The sequence below is a fragment of the Ochotona curzoniae genome, unplaced genomic scaffold (assembly GCF_017591425.1).
Source record: "Ochotona curzoniae isolate NIBS_2020 unplaced genomic scaffold, NIBS_Ocur_1.0 contig_3255, whole genome shotgun sequence".
NCBI classification, from domain to species: domain Eukaryota; kingdom Metazoa; phylum Chordata; class Mammalia; order Lagomorpha; family Ochotonidae; genus Ochotona; species Ochotona curzoniae.
The window spans coordinates 2,731,514-2,750,591 of record NW_024465777.1 but is presented as its reverse complement, the minus strand read 5'-3'; the positions used below and the strand labels follow the sequence as shown (position 1 = coordinate 2,750,591).

Sequence of the window (19,078 nt, the reverse complement as noted above, 5' to 3'; positions counted from 1 at the left end):
CCTCTCTGTATATCTCCCTTTCCAATAAAAATAAATAAATCTTTTTTAAAAGTATTCAAAAATCTCTTGTGGAATTGCTCTGGCATAAAGACAAATATAACCCACACTAGACTATATTCATTTTTTTCTCTACTGATCTTAAAGTAAAACACTTTCATGGGCCCCTAAAGGTACAGAGAACCCTAGATCCTGTCCCTGAGTCTAACGGGTAAGGCACTCATGGGTTAAAGGGGTGGGGTGGGAGGGGCAGGTGGGGAAGCAGGTGCAGAAAGGCAAGAAGGCAGAGGTGAGGGCTGCGGACCAGCCTTACCTCTTTCCCTGGTCGTTGCGGCCCCCGGTGCTAGAGGACAGGATCCGTTTCTCCTTGGGGCCCTGAGAGAAAGGAAATGACAGGATTATGCACAGCTCTCGGTCATTTTTTGGCTGGAGGCAGCTTCCCTACTGCGCCCATGCGTCTTGCAGGCAGCAGAGCTACCCTGGGCCCTCCCAGCAGCTAGGAGCCCCAGCCAGCAGTGGGCCAAAGGCCCTGGTTGGGGAGCGGCAAGCGGTCCGCCAGGCACAGTGGTGAAGGAGCGTGGGCACCAGCTTTGCCTCGTGATTCGGGTTATACGACTGCACCTTGTAAAGACCCAAGTTCTTCATTTGTCGCATCTGCCTCAAGGGGTTTAGCAAACTTATGAATAAACACTCCTTAAAAGAGGGCTGCCTTTGTCCTGAGCCTTGGAAAACCAGCTCTTGTTGACTAATTTGATTCCCAGGGTCGCTGCCACATTAGCTCCAGCCTCACCAGGAATTACACAGGGAGGAACCTGAGGCCCAGAGAGACTGGTGCCTAGCAGCGTGGACTTCACGCATGGACTCCACTCTGGTGTCCAGGAGTGTGAACTCTCAAGTTCAGGCTGTGTTCTATTCCTACAGATCTTGCAAGTGGCTGTGCATGTGTGGGCATCCACATATCCTCCAGTGTGTGAACCCCAAGGAGGGGGCACCAAGTAGCCACACCCATTGGGAGGACAGCACCATTCTCTCTCAGGATGGTCGCTTGTCCCCAGTGAGGGCTCACAAGGCCCAACCCAGGACTCCAACTCTCCAGGGACCATGAAGGTGGGGTTTTACAGCACCCACATGAGAGAGTGAGGTGGGAGAATAACCCAGTACTGGGAGTTCTCTTAGAAACACAGAAGGGTTGTCCCCATGCCATGGGACTTGGAGTCATAAGTGTGGCTGGACCACTGGGCCCACAGTTCCCAACATCCCATCCCATTTCACCATGTACTTGCTACCCATGGCTACCCCCACTACAGGGGCAGGGGACAAGGCAGGTGTAGCCCACCACTATTGTGCTTCATCAAGAACCAGCATCACCTCCAGGACCTGTCCCTACCACTCCAGCCCTGGGGAAGGCCTCCTGCCCAGGGAGATGGTTCTGGATCTTATGGTTCAGTCTAGAACTGTAAACCCTGTAATTCTGGCTGCTACCTGGCCCCACGAGGAGAACACATTCACATTCCTTTTCCATCACATTATTGGGAGGAAAGAGGAGAGTAGGGCAACCACAGAGTAGGGCAACCTCCTTGGGGTTCACACACTCTTTCCAGAGATTTTACGTTTTGAATCAGGGTGGATGAAATACTCTTGGCCCAGTAAGTCTGAAGGTTTATTTATAAGTTCGCTTTAAATCTTCAAGTTCAAAGCCAATGATCTTAGCCATTGGCTATTCATATTCCACAACCCATTGCCTCCAAGTCTAGGAAAGTCTATTGGAGCTATCCAAGCCTAAAGATAGCAAGTTGGATCATTGATTTGTGACAACCTAGGTCTGGGTAAGGCTTGCCAGAGTACTAAATTGACAAAGATTTTGCAGCTTCATGGATCCTCAGTGAGAATGAAGGCTATATGTAATCCATTCATAATGTCTGACGTAGGCACTGGAGTGGGTAGGAATGCTGGCTCATGTGTGCCATGTATTTGTGACTGCTAACTGGATCAAGCAGATCAGACACAGGAAGGCCTTAATTCCTATTCTCAGCAGCTCACAATCTTCCACAGTCAAGGCCAAGGCCCCGGAAACAATCAGAGAATGGGAAAATGCTACAGTGCACGTAAAACTGCATGAAGGAGAATTCGGAAGGTGAGGTGCCGTGTTGTAGGAGTGGGTCTTTCCTGGAGGAAGAGAAGTGAAGGAATCTTCCAAGTGGTGGGGCAAGACTAGGCAAGAAGGACAGCAGGCGGCCTAGTCGGACCCCAAGGAAGATGAGAAAGCAGACACTGGATTCACCCAACCTACGCCTGTTGTGCAGCAAGTGGGGGATGGGGGTGTAGGGGACTTGGTTCCTGCCCTCTAGGAGCTCCGTCATAGGGGGCAGATGAAGCAATAAATACACAATAAATACACGAAGAGCAAGTGTCTGAGGATGGGATCTCACACAATGCTGCTGCTTGGCAGGAGTGCCCACTGGGGTTCGGAATAAGAAACTCAAGAAAGCCTTTCTCCTTCCTGAAGAAATGAATGAGGGGACGTTTAAACCACTGAAGCTGAAGGGGAAGGTGCCAACCAGGCAGAGGGAAGAGCATGCGCAGGGGTGCAGAGACCCAGCGGTAAGGGGGTGGGATCAGGATTGGCCGCTGAGTCACTAAGTAGCCAACTCACCATGTAGTAATCGTAGAGGAAACTCAGGGCGGCCACGCTGTCATCGTCCCCGTTGACCCTCATCATGGCCTTGGTGGCGGCTGTCAAGGGGTTCTCCAGGTATGTCTTCCAGGCCTCGTCCTCACTGGTGTAGGGAAACTTCTGGAAGTTGACTGGGTCATTCTTCAGCAATCTCACAGACCTGAAACTGAAGACAGAACCGAAGCATCAAAGGCAGGCTGTCCCAGCAGGAGGCCCGTGATTGGGTGACCTTAGGGCTACACCCAGGAATTCAGAGAGGTGCTGGCCTTGGAAAACTAGAACCTTCCTTTGCCACCATTAGGCGGCAAGGGGCAGCAGAGCTAGATTGATGGCAAACACCACCACAGAGAAACTGTGGACACCGCTGAGACCATAACCACACAGAGAGGATTCAATACAATACCTCCACGGTAGTTAATGATGCCAGGGGAATCAGGAATAATTAGGGACAGGAAATGACAGTGAGCAACTGCAGAGAATAAAATTCCCCGATTACCCAGCAGGCCTTCTTTGAAATACCAAGAGTCGCGGGAGCTGCCAGTCATCTGCACTTAAGGATTCTGGGAGAAGAAATCCTCTGGCAGGATCTGAACTTGGGAAATGGCTTTCAGACCAGGGCTCACAGCACAGGACCCCGGCAGCTGCCTGGAGGCCAGGAAGAGAGCTGCATGCTGCTGGGCACACAGGCAGAAGCTGGGCACAGATACTGGCACCACAGCCTAACGGGCTCGCAGGCAGGCACTAGAGTGGGTGTTCTAGAGGGGACACACCACTCCTGGACTGGGGACCTTCAGCCCTGGAGATTAGAACCATCAGAAATGGGGCGCCAGGGCTGGTGGGGGGATGGGAGGTTAGGACCACAACACAGAACAGCTCTGAGGACAATGCAAACTGTGTGGAGCAAAGGCTGGGTCCTGGGTGCTGAGCTAAGTCAGTTCCCATCTCACTGAATCACAGCCCACTCCCACCTCCCTGCCCCGTAAGGCAGCTACTTTTATTATTCCTGTTTCACAGTGGAGGAAACTGAAGATTAGAAAAAAAGAAACTATTGTGCCACAATAGGTTAAGCTACCGCCCACAGCACTGGCATCCCATATGGGTACTGGTTTGAGACTTGGATAATCCAATTCCCATCTGGCTCCCTGCATATGACCTGGAAAGCAGCAGAGGCTGGCTCAAGTTCATGGGGCCTACTACCCATGTGGGAGATCTGGAAGAAGCGCTTGGCTCCTGCCTTCAGACCAGCCTAGTTCTGAACTGCAATCATTTGGGGAGTGAATCAGCAACTGGAAGATCTCTGTCTCTCCCCTCTCTGTAACTCTTGCCTTTTAAAGAAATAAGTAAATCTTTTACAGATAAAGCAGAGACTGCTGGGCCCCATCTCATAGCACAGCTCTCAAGGTCTGGGTTGATTCAGAATTCGCCCTTCTAATAGTTTCACTGCTGCTGTTCTCTGGGGACCTCCGCTAGGGATCACGGGTAAGGTTCACACTCTAGTCAGGAGCAAAGGCGAAGGAGTGAAGGGTTCTGACTGCGCTCATCTTTAGAGCAGAGTGAGTCATGCTGGCCAGGCTGGCAAAAGAGCTCCCTGGGAGGAAGTAGAAACCGTTTGGTCTCCTGGTGGCCCAAAGCCTCCCCTTCTCTGTGGGACTCCCCTGTCCAAGGGATGCAGGAATGATGCCAGCTGCCACTTTGTGCACATCCACGTGTCTGAATATTCTCCCACTTGTTCACTCTGTCCCTTCCAAGACACTGCAAGGCAGACGCCTCCTCCCACTTGCAGAGGGGAGTAAGTACGCCTCAGACCATCCAGCTCAACTTGGGCTACCCTGGGCCTGAAGCCTCCTGATGCCCACTTGGCTGCCCGGCTGGTTTGGCCTTGACAGGAGGGCGGTCCTCACCCCAGCAGAGAAACCACATCCTGGTGGGTGGGCAAGAAGAACAGGGCAGCCGCTCTCATTCCCCTGGACCACGGATATTCTCCGAGGGAGTGAGAGAGCAGGAGCTGTCACACAGGAAGGAGAGGCGACAGAAACCTTCCTGTCCTAGGGGTGCAGAGAGGAGGGCACACCCCGAGTTTCTGCTGCCATAAATCAAGGAACCACAGGCAAAGAGGCAAGAAGAGGTTACTCTCAGCCATCTCCCGGGCTGGGGTTGGAGGAGTGTGTGGTGACCACCCTTGTGCCTGCCTAGCCATAGGCTGATGGAAACATCCAAGCCCAAAGGGCCTGGGAGAAACAGGGAAATGTTTGATGGTGCCCTTCACCGACACCGCCCCCGGAAGCCTGCTACCTCCCAAGAAAGCCGGTCTCAGAACACACCCACAGTCTAAGACTGTAAGAAATAAAATGGGTGCTCAGGCAGAAGGTTCAGAGCAGGCCCTAGTGCATGAATGCTTAAACATGGGTACCACTACGGTCCTCCAGGCCAGCTGGGAGCTGGCAGGACTGTGAGGGACTGCCACTCTACACAAGCATGGCTGTGCTGTAAGCCAGGGGCCTGTCAGGCCTGGAGCTCCAGTCTGGTGATGCTGGGACAGCTCTGATGAGTCACCAGTTATCTCTCCCTTTACAAAGTATAAGTGTGAGGAGCAGGTGTTTGGCCAAGAACTTGACACCTGCGTTGCATGGATGTGTCTGCCTGGCCCTAACTCCCAAGGGCAACTCCTGGTTAATGCAGGCCCAGGAGGCAGTGGTCCCTGAGCTGTCCCGGGCTTTACCTAGCATTGCATCTTGGGTAAAAGGGCTTCTTCCATCTATGTTGGAAACCCAACTTAGGCCAACCCTCGACTATTGTGGGGATTTGAAGATAAACCAGCACACAGGACTCTCATTCTAAGAAATTCGTAATAATTTGGGCCTGGTACAATAGCCTAGTGGCTAAATCCTTGCCCTGCATGTGCCAGGATCCCACATAGGCACCAGTTCATGTCCCTGCTGCTCCACTTCCCATCCAGCTTCCTTCTTGTGGCCTGGGAAAGCAGTGGAGAATGGCCCAAAGTCTTGGGACCCTGCACTCATATGGGAGATCCAGAGCGAGCTTCTGGTTCCTGGCTTCAGGTTGTCTCAGCTTCGGCCACTGCAGCCACTTGGGGAGTGGAACAGCAGATGGAAGATCTTTCTCTCTGTCTCTCCTTCTCTTTGTAAATCTGCCTTTCCAATAAAAATAAAATAAATCTTAAAACATTTTTTATAATTTAAATATAATTAGACCAATCCTCCCCCTGGAGGAGCCAGGATCCCATATGGGCATTGGTTTGTGTCCCAGCTGTTCCACTCCCCATCCAGGCCCTGTTTGTGGAAAGCAGTGGAAGATGGCCCAAAGCCTTGGAACCCTGCACCTGTGGCTCTTAGCTACAGATCAGCTCAGTTTGGCCATTGTGGCTACGCGCGGAATGAACCTGGTGACGGATGATCTTTCTCTCTGTAAATCTGCCTTTCCCATGAAAATAAATAAATCACACATATATATATATATATATATATATCCCCTAATGGGCTATTGTAAAGCTACAGGAAATGAAAGAACAGCTCCTGTTTTCTCTGTCTCTGGGAGGCCTCTCTGACCCAGGCCCGTCTCCAGGCCACCCTGTGGGGATCCCTCAGTGTGAGGCCTTGATGTACAGCAGCTACCTCAAGCGCTTCCCATGGGCAGACATGATGTCACCTGTTTTTGCGTGTCAGGTATCACCTGCTGCACACAATAGCCCCGAGAAACAGGCATATCATCCCCCTCTGTGGGAGAAGCTGAGACTTAAACAGACAACACCCCCTACTTTCTCAAGGTTGTTCTGCCAGTGAGGAATGGAGGCTCAGCTTTGACTTGAACCTCTTGGACAGCCCCTACTCCACTCTCCTCTCCCCACCCCTACCCCGGGTCCCCCAGATGCAGCTTCTTCACCCCAGTGCTGGTCCTTGGTCTACAGATCTTTCCTGTTCTGGAAATTTCCATCCTCTGCATTACATTGTGCCAGTTCTCTGCTGCAGGGCAGAAAGGAATTTCCCACCCACATAAGGCAGGAGGAAGAAGAACAAGAAGGCAAGAGGCCAACCACGAGCCTCCAGCCAGGAGCTGGGAGACTTCTCATCCCCACACCTGCCTGCATCCCCCATCACCCTCATGTTCCACATGAAGCATTGGGCTGCTAGAAAGCCTTGGTTATGGGTAGAATTCACCTTGATTTGTGTAATGAATTCCTGAAATCTGAGACCTTTGGGCTCTCTGCCATCTTAAAGATTGCAAATCAGGGTTTTGGAGCCACTGTGTGACAAAGAGGAAAAAAAAATCCATATTTATTTTTGTGCCAGGAGTTAATATAGGATAAATGTGTAAAGGGTTTCAAGAAAAAATGAGAGCCTCATTCATGGGCAGCAGATCCAGAGGGAAGGGGAGCCAGGAGATTCCGGTCCCATGAGGTCACTCTCCTAGGGCCCACACAACCTCTCTATGAGTGTCCTTGTCCAAGGTGGGACGCCTGAGATACCACAGGATGAAGGGGAAAGGGGGAAGGCAGGGGCAAGGCCTTGGACTTGGGCAACCTTTCGACCTCAGCTCTCTGGGAGATCAGTGCACAGCAGAACCTATAGCACCATGGGAGGAAGTGGCACTGGAGTCCCACTCACAGTTTTGGGAACTGTGTGTTGGGTCAGGCATGGAGTCCTTGGCAGCCTAAGTCCTCATCTGTTAAATGGGCCCATGGCATGTTTGCTCTTTGGCAGTTCAAGGCACAAGAGAATCAGCCAAGAACAAGATAAGACTCTGCTCCCATGGAACTTAGGGTCTAATTGGGGGAGACAGATCATAAACAAGTAGGTAGATGATCTAATTTTAGTTAACGATAAGTGTTGTGAGGAAAATTAGACCAGAGTAATGTCCTGGAGACTCACCAGGAGTGGCAACTTTAAATTTGCGTTAATCTCAGGGGTGGTTAGGAGAATTACGTATATTATCCTAAGCAATGTGCTTCATCTAAAGCCTGCTAGAGAATGATCGCTCAGTAAATGATAGCCACCGTTGCCATCATCATCATCATCACCATCATCCCAGAACCCCCAAATGAGAGGAAAGGGAAACCTCTGCCTGTGCTTCTTCAATGACCAGCACCCCACCCCTGACCTCTCAAGCTTTCTGTCTGTGGCCCAGGGTCTGGGCCACAGACTGTGTAATAACCCCTTGCCTTGACTTTCATATCCATGATCTCTTGGGGCCTCCCAAAGTATGGGCCATGTTATTATTCCTACTTTCCAGACCAGGAAACAGACAAGACCTGTTCCAGGGCACTGGCTGAGTGAGTTCCAGAGCCAGGCTTCCCAGGGTCTGGACAGAACCTTAAGATCAGTCCCTTCTCCACCAGAGCATTAGCTTTCAAGCATGGATGTGGGAGGTAGGGGAAAAAAAAGCCCATGTGGCATGCATCCATCATTTGAACAAATATTTATGAAGTAACCGCGATGTGCCAAATCCCGTCCTATGAGCCTTGGACAAGGTAGTCCCAGCTGTCACGGAGGCTATATTTAGCAGCAGTAAGACAGACTACAAAAACAATCAGTTCCTATCAGATAGGTGAAGAAAGCTATGACGGAAAAGAAGCCAGAGGACTTGTGACCTATGTGAACCCTGAGGAATGATGGATGCTGGCTGAGATGAAGACTGGAGGGGAAGAGATGGGTGGGGCGCACCTTGAGCCATGCAGATGAGGGGAAGGGCAAGATCAAAGGCATAAGCTTGGGACAGCACCCACAGCTTTGGCCGCCTACTGTGTGTCAGCTGTGAGCCAGGTGTTTTGCATACATTGACTTGTTTCCAGGAAGCCCAGCTCAGCGGGGAGAAAACTCAAGTCCAAGGTTTGATCATCCTTCACATTTGCATGGCATATTAAGTTTTTCAACATGCTCTCATATGGCTGTCATACCTCCGATCCTGCAACGCCTGTATCAGGTAGACAGGGATGGTATGACTGTCCCTGTGGGATAGCAGGAAGAACTGAGCCGTGATGAGGGCCACTGGCTTGCCTAAGGCCTCCTGGCTGGTACCTTGGCGCCATCAGACCTGGAACTTGCGGCACCAAGAACCATTGGGAAGCCGCCTCTTTTGTACTCCCCCAGTCAGGCAGCTCCATTTGGAGGAAGCCAGAAACAAGATGGAGAGAAGAGGTGGGGAGGGGAGGGCAAGGTATGTGCGTGTGTGTGTGTGTGTGTGTGTGTCTACCTGCTGTGTCTCATTCGCTGAGGCCTCCTGACCATAGTCTGTAGGAATGTGCAAACTGCCCGGGCAGGGGCCCTTGGGTAGGGGTGGCCTTTCCCCAGCAGTTGTACAGCACAGAAGGGTGTGGTCCTAGCCACTCCATGCCCTGCCAGCTTCCTGACTCCCCCATGTCTCCTTGTGGGATCAGAGAGGAGAAGGACTTGTACTGTAACACATCTTCTGGCTTGGAGATGCCAATTGTTTTGGGGCTGACCGACTTCAAACTCCCAGCGAGATAGATCAAGAAGGCGCTATCTCGGCTCCTGGTTGAGGCCTTTCATTATAATTTTCTTCAGTCAGAAACCTAGAAATTTAGGGTGACTAACAAACCTTAGAAATGGGGCTGGTGTTATGGCGCAATGGAGTTAAGCCCCTCCTTGCGATTCAGGTATCAGCAGTAGAAAATAGCCCAAGTGCTCGGGCTCCTGCCATCCATGTGGGAGACCCAGATGCAGTCCCAGTGAGGAGTGAGCCAATGGATAGAAGATCCTTTCATGGTTCCAGGAGAGTGGTGACCAGCCCAAGGACACGCAACCTACAGTAAACCCGGACTCAAGTTTCCTCCCTCCCCCGCAGGACTAGTGTAGTCACCATGCTGTCACAGGTGGAAAGCAAGGATTCTTACTAAACCCAGAAGATGGAAGTAAACCCACCCCCAAAGGGTACAACCTCAAGCTCCACTGGAAGAGGAGGTGCCTGGCATGGGACTGACTGGGCCAACTGGGTTTGGGGAGGCTGAGTTCCAAAGGCTACCTGAGCTGGGTGTCGACACCCAGAGACACCCCATCTATGACTTGCCCTGTCCAGCTGGGAGTCACCCAGCCTCCTCAGCAGTGATAACTCACACTCACTAATCAACCCCTGGGCGGGGGTGGGTGGGGGGCGGGGGTGGGCTGAGGCCCTGCCACACTGTTTATGCAGGAATCATTTTCCAGTTGGGTCCACATAAAGTGTTTCCTGGGATGACATGGGTGCCCCAGGTTTCTGCACCTGCCAGGGGTCCATCGGGGTTTTCTGGATGTATGGCTTATGAAATGTGCCTTGTCCTGAGGGCTAGGGGCTCATGGGGGATTGGGGGACCTTCACAGGGACATGGTGCAAACAAAGCAATGTTCTGTTGTGACTTGGATCTGAATGAGGCCAGAGGGACTCATGGATATAGGGTGGGCCCCAGAGTTACACAGACCCCTGGCTCCAGTTCCAGCTCTGTTACTTGCTGTTTGACTTTAGGACAACAATCTGGAATCTCCATGCCTTGGGTTTATTATTATTATTATTATTATTATTATTATTATTATTATTAACAACTGTGGGAAGATGAAAGCCCTAACCTCACAGGATTATTATGATAGCTATTGTTCACTGAGGGATTACAATGTGCCAGGTCCTAGGCTAAACAACTTCCAGTCATTGTCTTATTTAATCTTTACAACAATTTTGGTAGGTTTATTGTCGGAAGATGCAGAGAAGATGCAGGAGGCAAAGTGACTGGCAGAGTGCCCGCTCAGCATGACATGGACTGTATTTATGATGATTAAAACTCAACGTTGAGGGCTAAGCCTCAGCACACTGTCCCATTCACAGCCTCACTTTCTCCCACCTGTAAAACGGGACATGTCTTCCTGTCCTACAAGCTAAGCTGCCCGGAGATTCCCAGGTAAGCAGGACAAGCACTGGGCTTCATCCTCTGGATCCTGATGGGGAGGTGAGGGGAAAGGAGGGGAGCCAGGCGCTAGCAAATCATTTCACCTGTGTGTTAATTAATTAAGTGCCATTTTCTAATTACAACAGAAACTCACCATCTCTCCTCAGAAAGTCCCTTCTGTGGATAAGAAAGTTTTTTTTATGCTGTGTTTTCCTTCTCTAAGTTTTCTGTCCAGTGTTCTTGGTTCCCGCCCTCCCCCTGCCCTTTCAGCTGAGCTGAGAAAGAATATGAAGTTCACATGTAGACAGAGAGGGGCTTCGTCTCTCCACTTCTTCACTGATTCGCTCAACCAACCTGTCCTGATGGTTCTGTTGATAGGGACGGCAGGATGAGTGCCCTGGGGCCCCTGGCCTCCTGGGAAGACCCCGGGAAGGAACACCAGACATCAGGGAGAAGACTTGTTTCAGGTGCCCTGACCTCTTCAGGAGATAAGGCAACCAGGGAGGGAGGTGGCACAGACAGAAAGCGGTGCGGCGGCAGAGGGGATGAGAGGGAAGACGAGGGAAGCGAAAGCAGAGAGATCCCCTCCTACAGCCAGCTCTATGCCTTGTGCTCCCACGCCTGTCCCGTGAGCTGCGTGCTTTTGTCACTCTTTCACACTAGCAGAAACTGACCCAGAGAGGCTGAGCAGCTCATCATGAAGTCACCGTGTTGGCAGGTGGCAGAGCTGGGCTTTAAACACAGGTGGGAGCCCGGGGCGGAGCTCTCGGCCGCTTACTCAGCAGCCACAGGCAGCACCGCAGCGGGGCTGGGAGTCCTCTACCTGGTCTTCTGGGCCAATGGTTCTTGAACTTGAGTACGCATCAGAGTCACCTGCAGGGCTTGTTAAAACACATACTGCTGCGCCCCACCCCCCGAGTTTCTGATACAGGTCCAGGGTGGGGCTGAGAATTCACATTTTTTCACAAGCTCCCAGGTGGTGGTGATGATGATGATGGTGAGACTGCTGGTCCGGGGAACGCACTTGTTGAGAACCTGAATCTAAGCCAACCGGTACTTTTTAAAAATAGGCTCCTCTTCCTATTTGGGATGTAACATAGGTTGCTAAACTACAACAAATGCACACATGTGAAACCTCCAGCCATTAGGAAAGAGAAGGTTTAAGCTACATCCTTTGCTCTCCAAGGTGACCATCAGTAAGAGCTGGCCATCTCTCCTTCTTTCTAGGTCCAAGCACGTGGGAAGTGGCTCATTGTTTTGGCCCCGGAGGGTTATGACCCAGTGAGACTCCCAGCTTCTCTGGGAGGTCTTCCGTACCCCTGAGCCAGGCCTCAGTTCCTCAGAGTAAGGCATTTATGCTTCCACCCCTCACTGGGGTGCTGATCTGAGTAAAGGAGAAAAGTCTTTACCATGCACTGTGATATTTCTGTTTCAGCCCTGTGCCCTGGCTCCCTGTGGCTTTCCCCCTGATGACCCACCTGGCTGAGGCTCAGTGCCTGCCTGGGGCTGGGCACCTGCAGGGAGGCCGGGCACCTGCAGGGAGGCTGGAGCCGGGCACTGCCGTTAGGGCTCTCTCATCCTCTCAACCCGACGGCTGTTTTACAGCCCAAGCTTAATGAGGGCTTTTAACTTTTCATTCACCAGCAGCGTAACTCTGACTTTTAATAACACACCTTGTGCACGACAAAAATTTGCTCCTGGCAATCATGGTTTCGACCACAAAACCACAGCGGGGAGGCGTTCCTGGTTAACTCCTTCAGCGCTCCAGGCAGTCTGGAGCCCAGGCTCCCCAGATCAGATCAGATAGCCAGGCCCGCCTAGGTCCCCCCCCCACACACCCCGAGGGTCCAATCCCCACCCCTCCCCAGCCACTGCCCACCCCTAACCCCACCTCTCCAGAGCTTGGGAAGTTGGGGGTGGGGAGGATAAGATTCCAGACAGCAGAGGGTGGGGACTCCCTTGGAAGGGTCCTATGATGGAGATTCCCCCAGGGGATGAACCTACTGTGGGGCAAACTTCCTGGGCTGTGTAAGGTGCCTTACTGAAGGAGGCAATGCAGGGGCATACAACAGGCCCTGGGGCTCTCTGAAGAGGCCAGAAGATCACCAAGCAGTTCCTGCTCTAGTGGCACCTACCCGCAGCTCTTGGGGGCAGCAGGTGGGCAGTGCCAGGTGGTGGGCAGTGCCTCAGAGTGTTTTTCCCGCGAGATCTATGAGGCGCCACCCCAGGAGCCTTTGCGGCTGGCCTGGCCTGCGGCTGTGGGCTCTGGCTGGAGACACCCGCGTTGGGCCAGACCACATGAAAGGCCTGGGCGCTGGCCACCCACCAGCTGCCTCCAGCTGGTTTCTCACTACCCAGCCTGGCCTCCATGTTCCTCCACGCCTGCCTTCAAAGTGCCGCCTCCAGAGGCCTCGCACTCGGGCTGGCGTCCGTGGAGCCCGTACCCCAGCTTCCCTGGGAGGAAGAAATGAGGGGGTGTCCAAGGAACCGGGACCCCAGAGGGTCCCCTTTACCAGCCGTGTTTGCCAAGGAGGAGCTGCCAAGGTAGGTGGCAGAAATTGAGTCACATTGGAGTCTGTCATCAAGGCATTTTCTCTAAGGACTCAGGATATGGGCCGGCTTGGGGCTTTTTTAGGGGAAAGCCATGGCCACAGCAGCCACCCAAAATTTGCAAGGCCAGCACTTAATGTCTGTCACCCTGTCATTGTCAGCACCCCCAGGCTGTGCCTCTGTCAGCTGCAGTGGCAGCTTCAGCATTTGTCTGCGATCGAGATTTTCTTACCCCATCCCAAAAGGCATCGCTTTCGACAGTGAAGAAGCATCCAATGTAAGGACACTAGACTTTAAACTCCGATCTCACTAAGAAACAGCAGAAATCCCCGGTGAGCAGGTAACACCGCCTCAGGACACATGTCCCATGTAGAGTGACATGCAGTGGATGCTATCTACAGCCTCTGACACTCAACTGCAAGAGCTGAGTGAGGTGGAAAGATGCAAGATGACTTATATGGTGTCCAACATACAGAAAAGCAAAAAAAGCAAGAAGACCCAGAGTGTCTGTGGACCGACTGGTCATTTCTGTCTGAAGTAACAGCTGTTGGCTTGTTTCCTACCAGGCTATAGAAACAGCCACTCTGCAAAAGTCATTGAATCCCTTAGCAGCTCTGGCAGGTGACATGACCGCTCACAAGCTACAGACCAGGAAACAGTCTCATGGTGTACAGCTAATAATAAGTGCGGCTGGGACTCGAACCCAGGCACTGGTGCCAAGGTTTCCCTTTTATTCTAATTTTGGCTCAGTTGCCAATACACGGTCAAGTGTGGAGGATTCATTCAAGAAAAATTTGACGTCTGGGAGTTCCAGGGATGGTAGTGCGGCCACAACTGGCCAACTCGGAGGAACTCGAGACCCAGCTACTGTCAGGACCCTGTCTGCAGTCAGGACCCACCCATCGTGCTGCCCACAGATATTCGATTCATCTGTTGATGCATAGCTATAGGAAATTGATCGCGTAGCCTTGGTCTTTGCCTTCACACCTCTGACGGTGACAGGAAGAAAAGTCTGTGAGATCTGGCTTGTACCAGCTCCCTGAATCCAACCTGCAGCGGCTTTTTCCATGGTCAGAATCAGCCACATGTGGATAGGCAGGCCCCTCAGCCTCTTCAGCCTGAGAACTGCCTCTGAATCAAATCCAACACATTTTATGGAATGCATTTCCAGCCCTTGTCTCTGTGTTAAGTCTTTTTTTTTGCAGTCCATATCATACTGAACATATTCAAGAAGCCTACAGAGCATTCCTGTACCCATTTTGCAGATGAGAATGAAGCTCAGATAAGTTGAATAAACTATACAGCTGGTAAGAGACAGAGCCTGGGTGAATGCACGTGCATAGCTGCCCCCTTGGGATAGTTCCAGCCCACCCAACAAGTCCCTGTAGAAACAGCCAGCTCTCTAAGACAGTCTTAGACCCACCTCAAAGAAGTTCTTTTTGACAAGAAGATAGAAAGCCTCCACAGGGCTGGGATAGTCTCTGATTTCCAAGTCCCCTCCAGAGTCTCAAAAAGTGGTGCCAAAAACCTTCACGGTTTCACTACTGTGCTTCCCTAGGTGGCTCGAAACTGCTCAGCAGAGAAAAAGACAAAAACTATTTTCCCAGGGAAACACTCAGCTCTAGCCTGAGACCGGGGCTTGCCTCGACACGCCGCACAGCCAGATCGTCAGCCCATTCATTTACTCTTACAAATTGCTGTGTGAATCCTGGCGCCGGGGCTCCCTGCTCTTCCCCCTCCTGGAAATCCCATCCAGGCTCCTGAGCTCACAGAGAGCCAGAGAGCTGCGTGTGTTTACTCACTCAAGTTCATTCGACATCTTCCTGCTCCGAGGCTCCGGTGATCGCTGGGTCCTGAGAGGTTCACTGTTTGTCTCTTAATTCTCGCCTACCACGGACATTCCCTGCGCTGGGAAGTGTTTGATTTATGTTGAGGTTTGGGTGTCGGGATTTTGCTGACAAGTAGGTTCCAGAGAAGTCCTGGCGCTGATTGGCTGCCAGGACAGGTGCCGCGACTGCATGCACACCTCAGCAGGTGCAGCTGTTAACTCTTGGCCCGCCAAGGAAGGGCGGAGCCATAAAGGGGCGGCTGGGTGGAACCAGCCAATTCCTTCCTTGGTGAGGGGGTGGGAGGTGGAGATGAAGGAGGAGGGATAAAGGAAGAAAAAAAAAAAAAGAAGTTTGGAAAGACGCAAGATAACTAGAGGAAAAATACAGGGACAGAAAGATACTTGGCTTAGACTATCTCAAACATGCCGGTTCCTTGGCCCCTTCTTCTTTGCCAACTTGGGGAGTTCTCCAAGAAGAGAGTTCATCTTCCCCAGGTGGGTCTCTGCACTTTCTTTGCTTCTAGAACTTTCCTCCTGAGGTGATGATTATTTACAAAATAATCTGTTATGGTGATTCAAATGATTTCTTCTTATTCCCACAGTAATGCACCACCGTCCCCTTCTCCCTAATGTACACAGAGCAGGAGTAAGTGGAGGAATGCAACTTGCTCAAAGGCAGAAGCTACTTGAGAATCAGAACGCAGACTTCAGTCTTCCCCTTGAGCTGAAGCCAGTGGCCCCAATTTAATATGAACTGAATACACTCACCCTTCCCCTCCACACACACACTTAACCGAAAGGGAGATTATAGAGAGAGGGACACAAACAGATCTTCTATCTGTTGGTTCACTTCCCCAAATAGTTCCAACAATGGCTGCACCGAAGCTAGGAGCCCGGAGCTCCATCCAGGTCTAGTACATGCGTGCCAGCAGTCCGAGTACTTGGGCCATTTTCCGCTGCCTTCCCAGATTCATTAACATGGATCTGGGACTAAAGTGGAACAGCCACACCTCGAACTGGCATTCACATGGATGCAGCAAGTTAACCTGCTACGCCACAGTGCCAGCCCCATCACCGAGTACCTGTTGCATGGTAGGCTGTAATCTGGGTGCCAGGGAAGTGGTCCAAAAAGCCCCAGGGTTGCTGCTCTGGGAGTGTGAGGATTGGTAGCAGGAGGTGGGGACATAAGGTGGGAGCAGCCTTTGACTCAGTGTGATACGGATCTCAATGTGATGTGGGCCAACTATGTAGCTCTGGCCAGTGCAAAAGAGATGGAAAAGTTAAAGTGGACCTTGCCTGAAGCCTCAGCCAAGTGGTCATTTCTCCAAGCTTGGAGCACCTCGTTCTGCAGTGGGAACTTAGGAGAAAGCAGATGCCCGTTAGGCAAAGTACGTGTGGAATAGCTGCCAGGAGCCGAAAGAGCAAGGTGTCCATCCACAGATGCAAATGGCAAAATGCAAGCTTTTTCATGAGCTCCCTCCAGGATTAATCTGAAATTAAATCTAAGCCTTTGAACCTTTACATCCTTGCCAACTATGTAAAAATCATCAAAAATAAAAAATTTTAAGAAGAAATTAAATCTAAGCCAAAGATCTTGGTTTTCATTTTCTCCTCTCCATTCTCCACCACGTTTGTGCACACCCCTACTCCTCCCTCCACACCCCCCTCCACACACACACACACACACACACCCCATCTATCTCCCTGCTTTGTCTCCCTGGGAATTGCACTTGTTGGCCCATTCCTTTCTCTGGGAACAGTGAGTGAGGTTTCAGCTCCTCCTGCCAAGGTGATGAAAGTTTCCAGGATAAAGCCAGAATTCAGAGTAGCCCTCTGGGCAGGAGGGCAGGCCTGCAGAGAAGGGGCACTGGGTTTGAGGCCCGTCGGAAATTGGTTTCTCACTGGATGCAGTGTTGGGGGCAGCTCTGAGCCTGACAGATCTCCTTCCAGAAAAAATAGTAAATAATGATTGCTGATACAGTCGGGCGCTCCGGGCTATACAGTCATAGCTGAAGCAGATCCTGCCCTCAGAATCCGATCCCACTGGTGTTCTCTGTAGACGTCTTATGGTTCTGAACATCTTCCTAATTAGTGACTTATTGTCCATCTCCCTTCCCTGTGGAATATGAACCAGGCCATGTCATATTGTTCACAGTCGGATCTCCAGGTCTTAGAATAGCATCTAGCAGCCTTTGGGTGCTGGATGTCTGTGTCAGGCAACGTGCGAAGCCTTTACCTGTATTCTGTCTTTTCATCCTGACAATAATCTTAAGAAGTAGGCAACTTCTTATCCTCAGTTTACAGATGAGAAAACTCAAACACAAAGTGACGAACTACTCAAGCCACAGAGCTAGATGGGTGGAGGTAGAGAGCCAGGCCTGGGATTTCACTCAAGAGCAGGGCCTGGGTGCCCAGCCATCACTCAGAGCTTCTTGGTGGCTGTATGGTGCCACCTGCACAGCTTGCTGTAGTCCGAAGGAGGGCACACTTCTCTGAAGGCACCTGCCTTCCTCGCCGCGTGGAAGGCTGTGCAGTTTCTGTCCTTCATGTTGCAATGCACAGGTGAAGGGGTGTGGGTGACTCATGCTGCTGAGCTCGGAGAGGCTGGGATTCCAGGCGGCGTGTCCGTGCTCGCTGGGCTTTTAAAATGGGTCCTCTCTCTCCATCTCTGGGTGCTGCCTCCTTAATCGCCCGCACCCATCTTCAGAGAGATTAGCGGTGGCCCAAATCGTGGACCAGAAGGTTTCTGTGTCTCCACACACAGGAAAACTCCAGAAGGTGGCCTGGAAGGGGTTAGAGGGACTGCAGTAGGGAGACAGAAACACCATGAGGCAGTCATAGGAACACCACATGGTTCCAATAATGAGGGGGCTTCTAAAAGTACATGAAAAATGGAATTAAAGAGAGGTTTACTTTGGTAACTGCCAAATTTTGTTGAAACCATGCCCCTTCCCCTCTTTCTGGAAGCATACAACACTTCTTCCATGCTCATCAAAGTGCTCTCCTACCTCCCAGTCAAGAGATGCTTCTGTCCCAGGGCTTTGTCCCAACAGTCCAGAGAAACCAGGGGTTTTAAATGCTGCCGCTCAAGCTTTGCTTCTGCCCTCTTCCACCCATGGGCAGGAGCAGCATGGCCCAGAGCTAGGTGAGCCTGTACTTCTCCCTTTCTTAAACAGCCCTGTTCTTGTTTTCTCTATTGAGGAGATTAAAAATAGAGCAGCCAGTCACGTGGAGCGTAATGGTTGTATCAGCACTAACAGCAGTAACTAATGATGGCTGTTATTTGTTAAGAGTTACTTATGTAACCTAATAATGTTGCTCTGTGCCTGCCAGACCTCCTTGCAAATCCCAGCCCAGCCACTTACACAACTACGTTCTGTTGGGTGATTTATGCTCTTCGACCCTCAATTTTCTCACCTGTAAAATGGATCTAAAAATAATCACCCCCAGCAGGGTAACTGTGAGTATTATACGAGGTCATATATGTGAAGTGCATGGTGTAGCTAGACCCTGGCGCCATCAACGACTGTTGAGAAAATATTTTTTCCTTACTAAACCTTTGTTTAATTCTCACTTAAGCACATTGAGGAAGATGTTAAGTTTTACAAAAGAACAAGCAGAGGCTCAGGTTAAAAGGCGTTGTTGAAAGTCAAGAGCCGGTAAATGAAAGCCTTATTTGACCGTGTGTCTGATGTCATTCTTACAGAGCTGGATCAGAACAGCGTCCTAGCCTTCAGTCCTACCTGATCTCTGGCCTCCTACGAACGTGGCTGATTAAATCTCCCCTCAGAGCCCCGGTTTTCTTTTCTATAAACCACACTAGTGAACCACTCTAAGAGTGGAGTTGCACATCAACAACTGCTGGTTTTACTTTTCCAAATAACTTTTATGATCTTCCACCACACACTCTGGCACATGCCTCCCCCTGTTTTTTCAGCCTTGGGGCCACCCAGGCGCTGTTCCAGAAAACTGCCATCTTGGGGAAGCGATAGAAGGTAGGACTGCTGAGCTAAGCAAGCACTATGCCAAGGCCACTTGCTGTGTCCCTAAAGGTTGTCTACAGCTCAACTGAGGTGTCATGTAGCGGTGGAGCTTGCTTATTGAACATGATGACTCCGCTAACAGCCCTTTTCTGACACTT

The 19,078-nt window shown here is 51.2% G+C and overlaps 1 protein-coding gene across 2 annotated transcripts in view; it reads right to left on the bottom strand.

Annotated features, from left to right (window-relative positions):
* GRHL3 (grainyhead like transcription factor 3) overlaps positions 1-15,125 on the bottom strand; it is a 31,794-nt gene extending 16,669 nt beyond the window's left edge. The window contains exons 1-3 of one of the 2 annotated variants that reach the window (XM_040979751.1): positions 14,912-15,125; positions 2,651-2,837; positions 311-372 (exon numbers count right to left, since the gene is read on the bottom strand). In XM_040979751.1, the coding sequence (XP_040835685.1) occupies positions 311-372; positions 2,651-2,837; positions 14,912-14,928 (266 nt within the window). In that variant the 5' untranslated portion in view covers positions 14,929-15,125. Of the gene's footprint in view, positions 1-310; positions 373-2,650; positions 2,838-14,911 lie in introns of those variants that run through there. The other variant, XM_040979753.1, reaches the window with a different exon arrangement.
* Between the last annotated feature and the right edge of the window lie 3,953 nt (positions 15,126-19,078).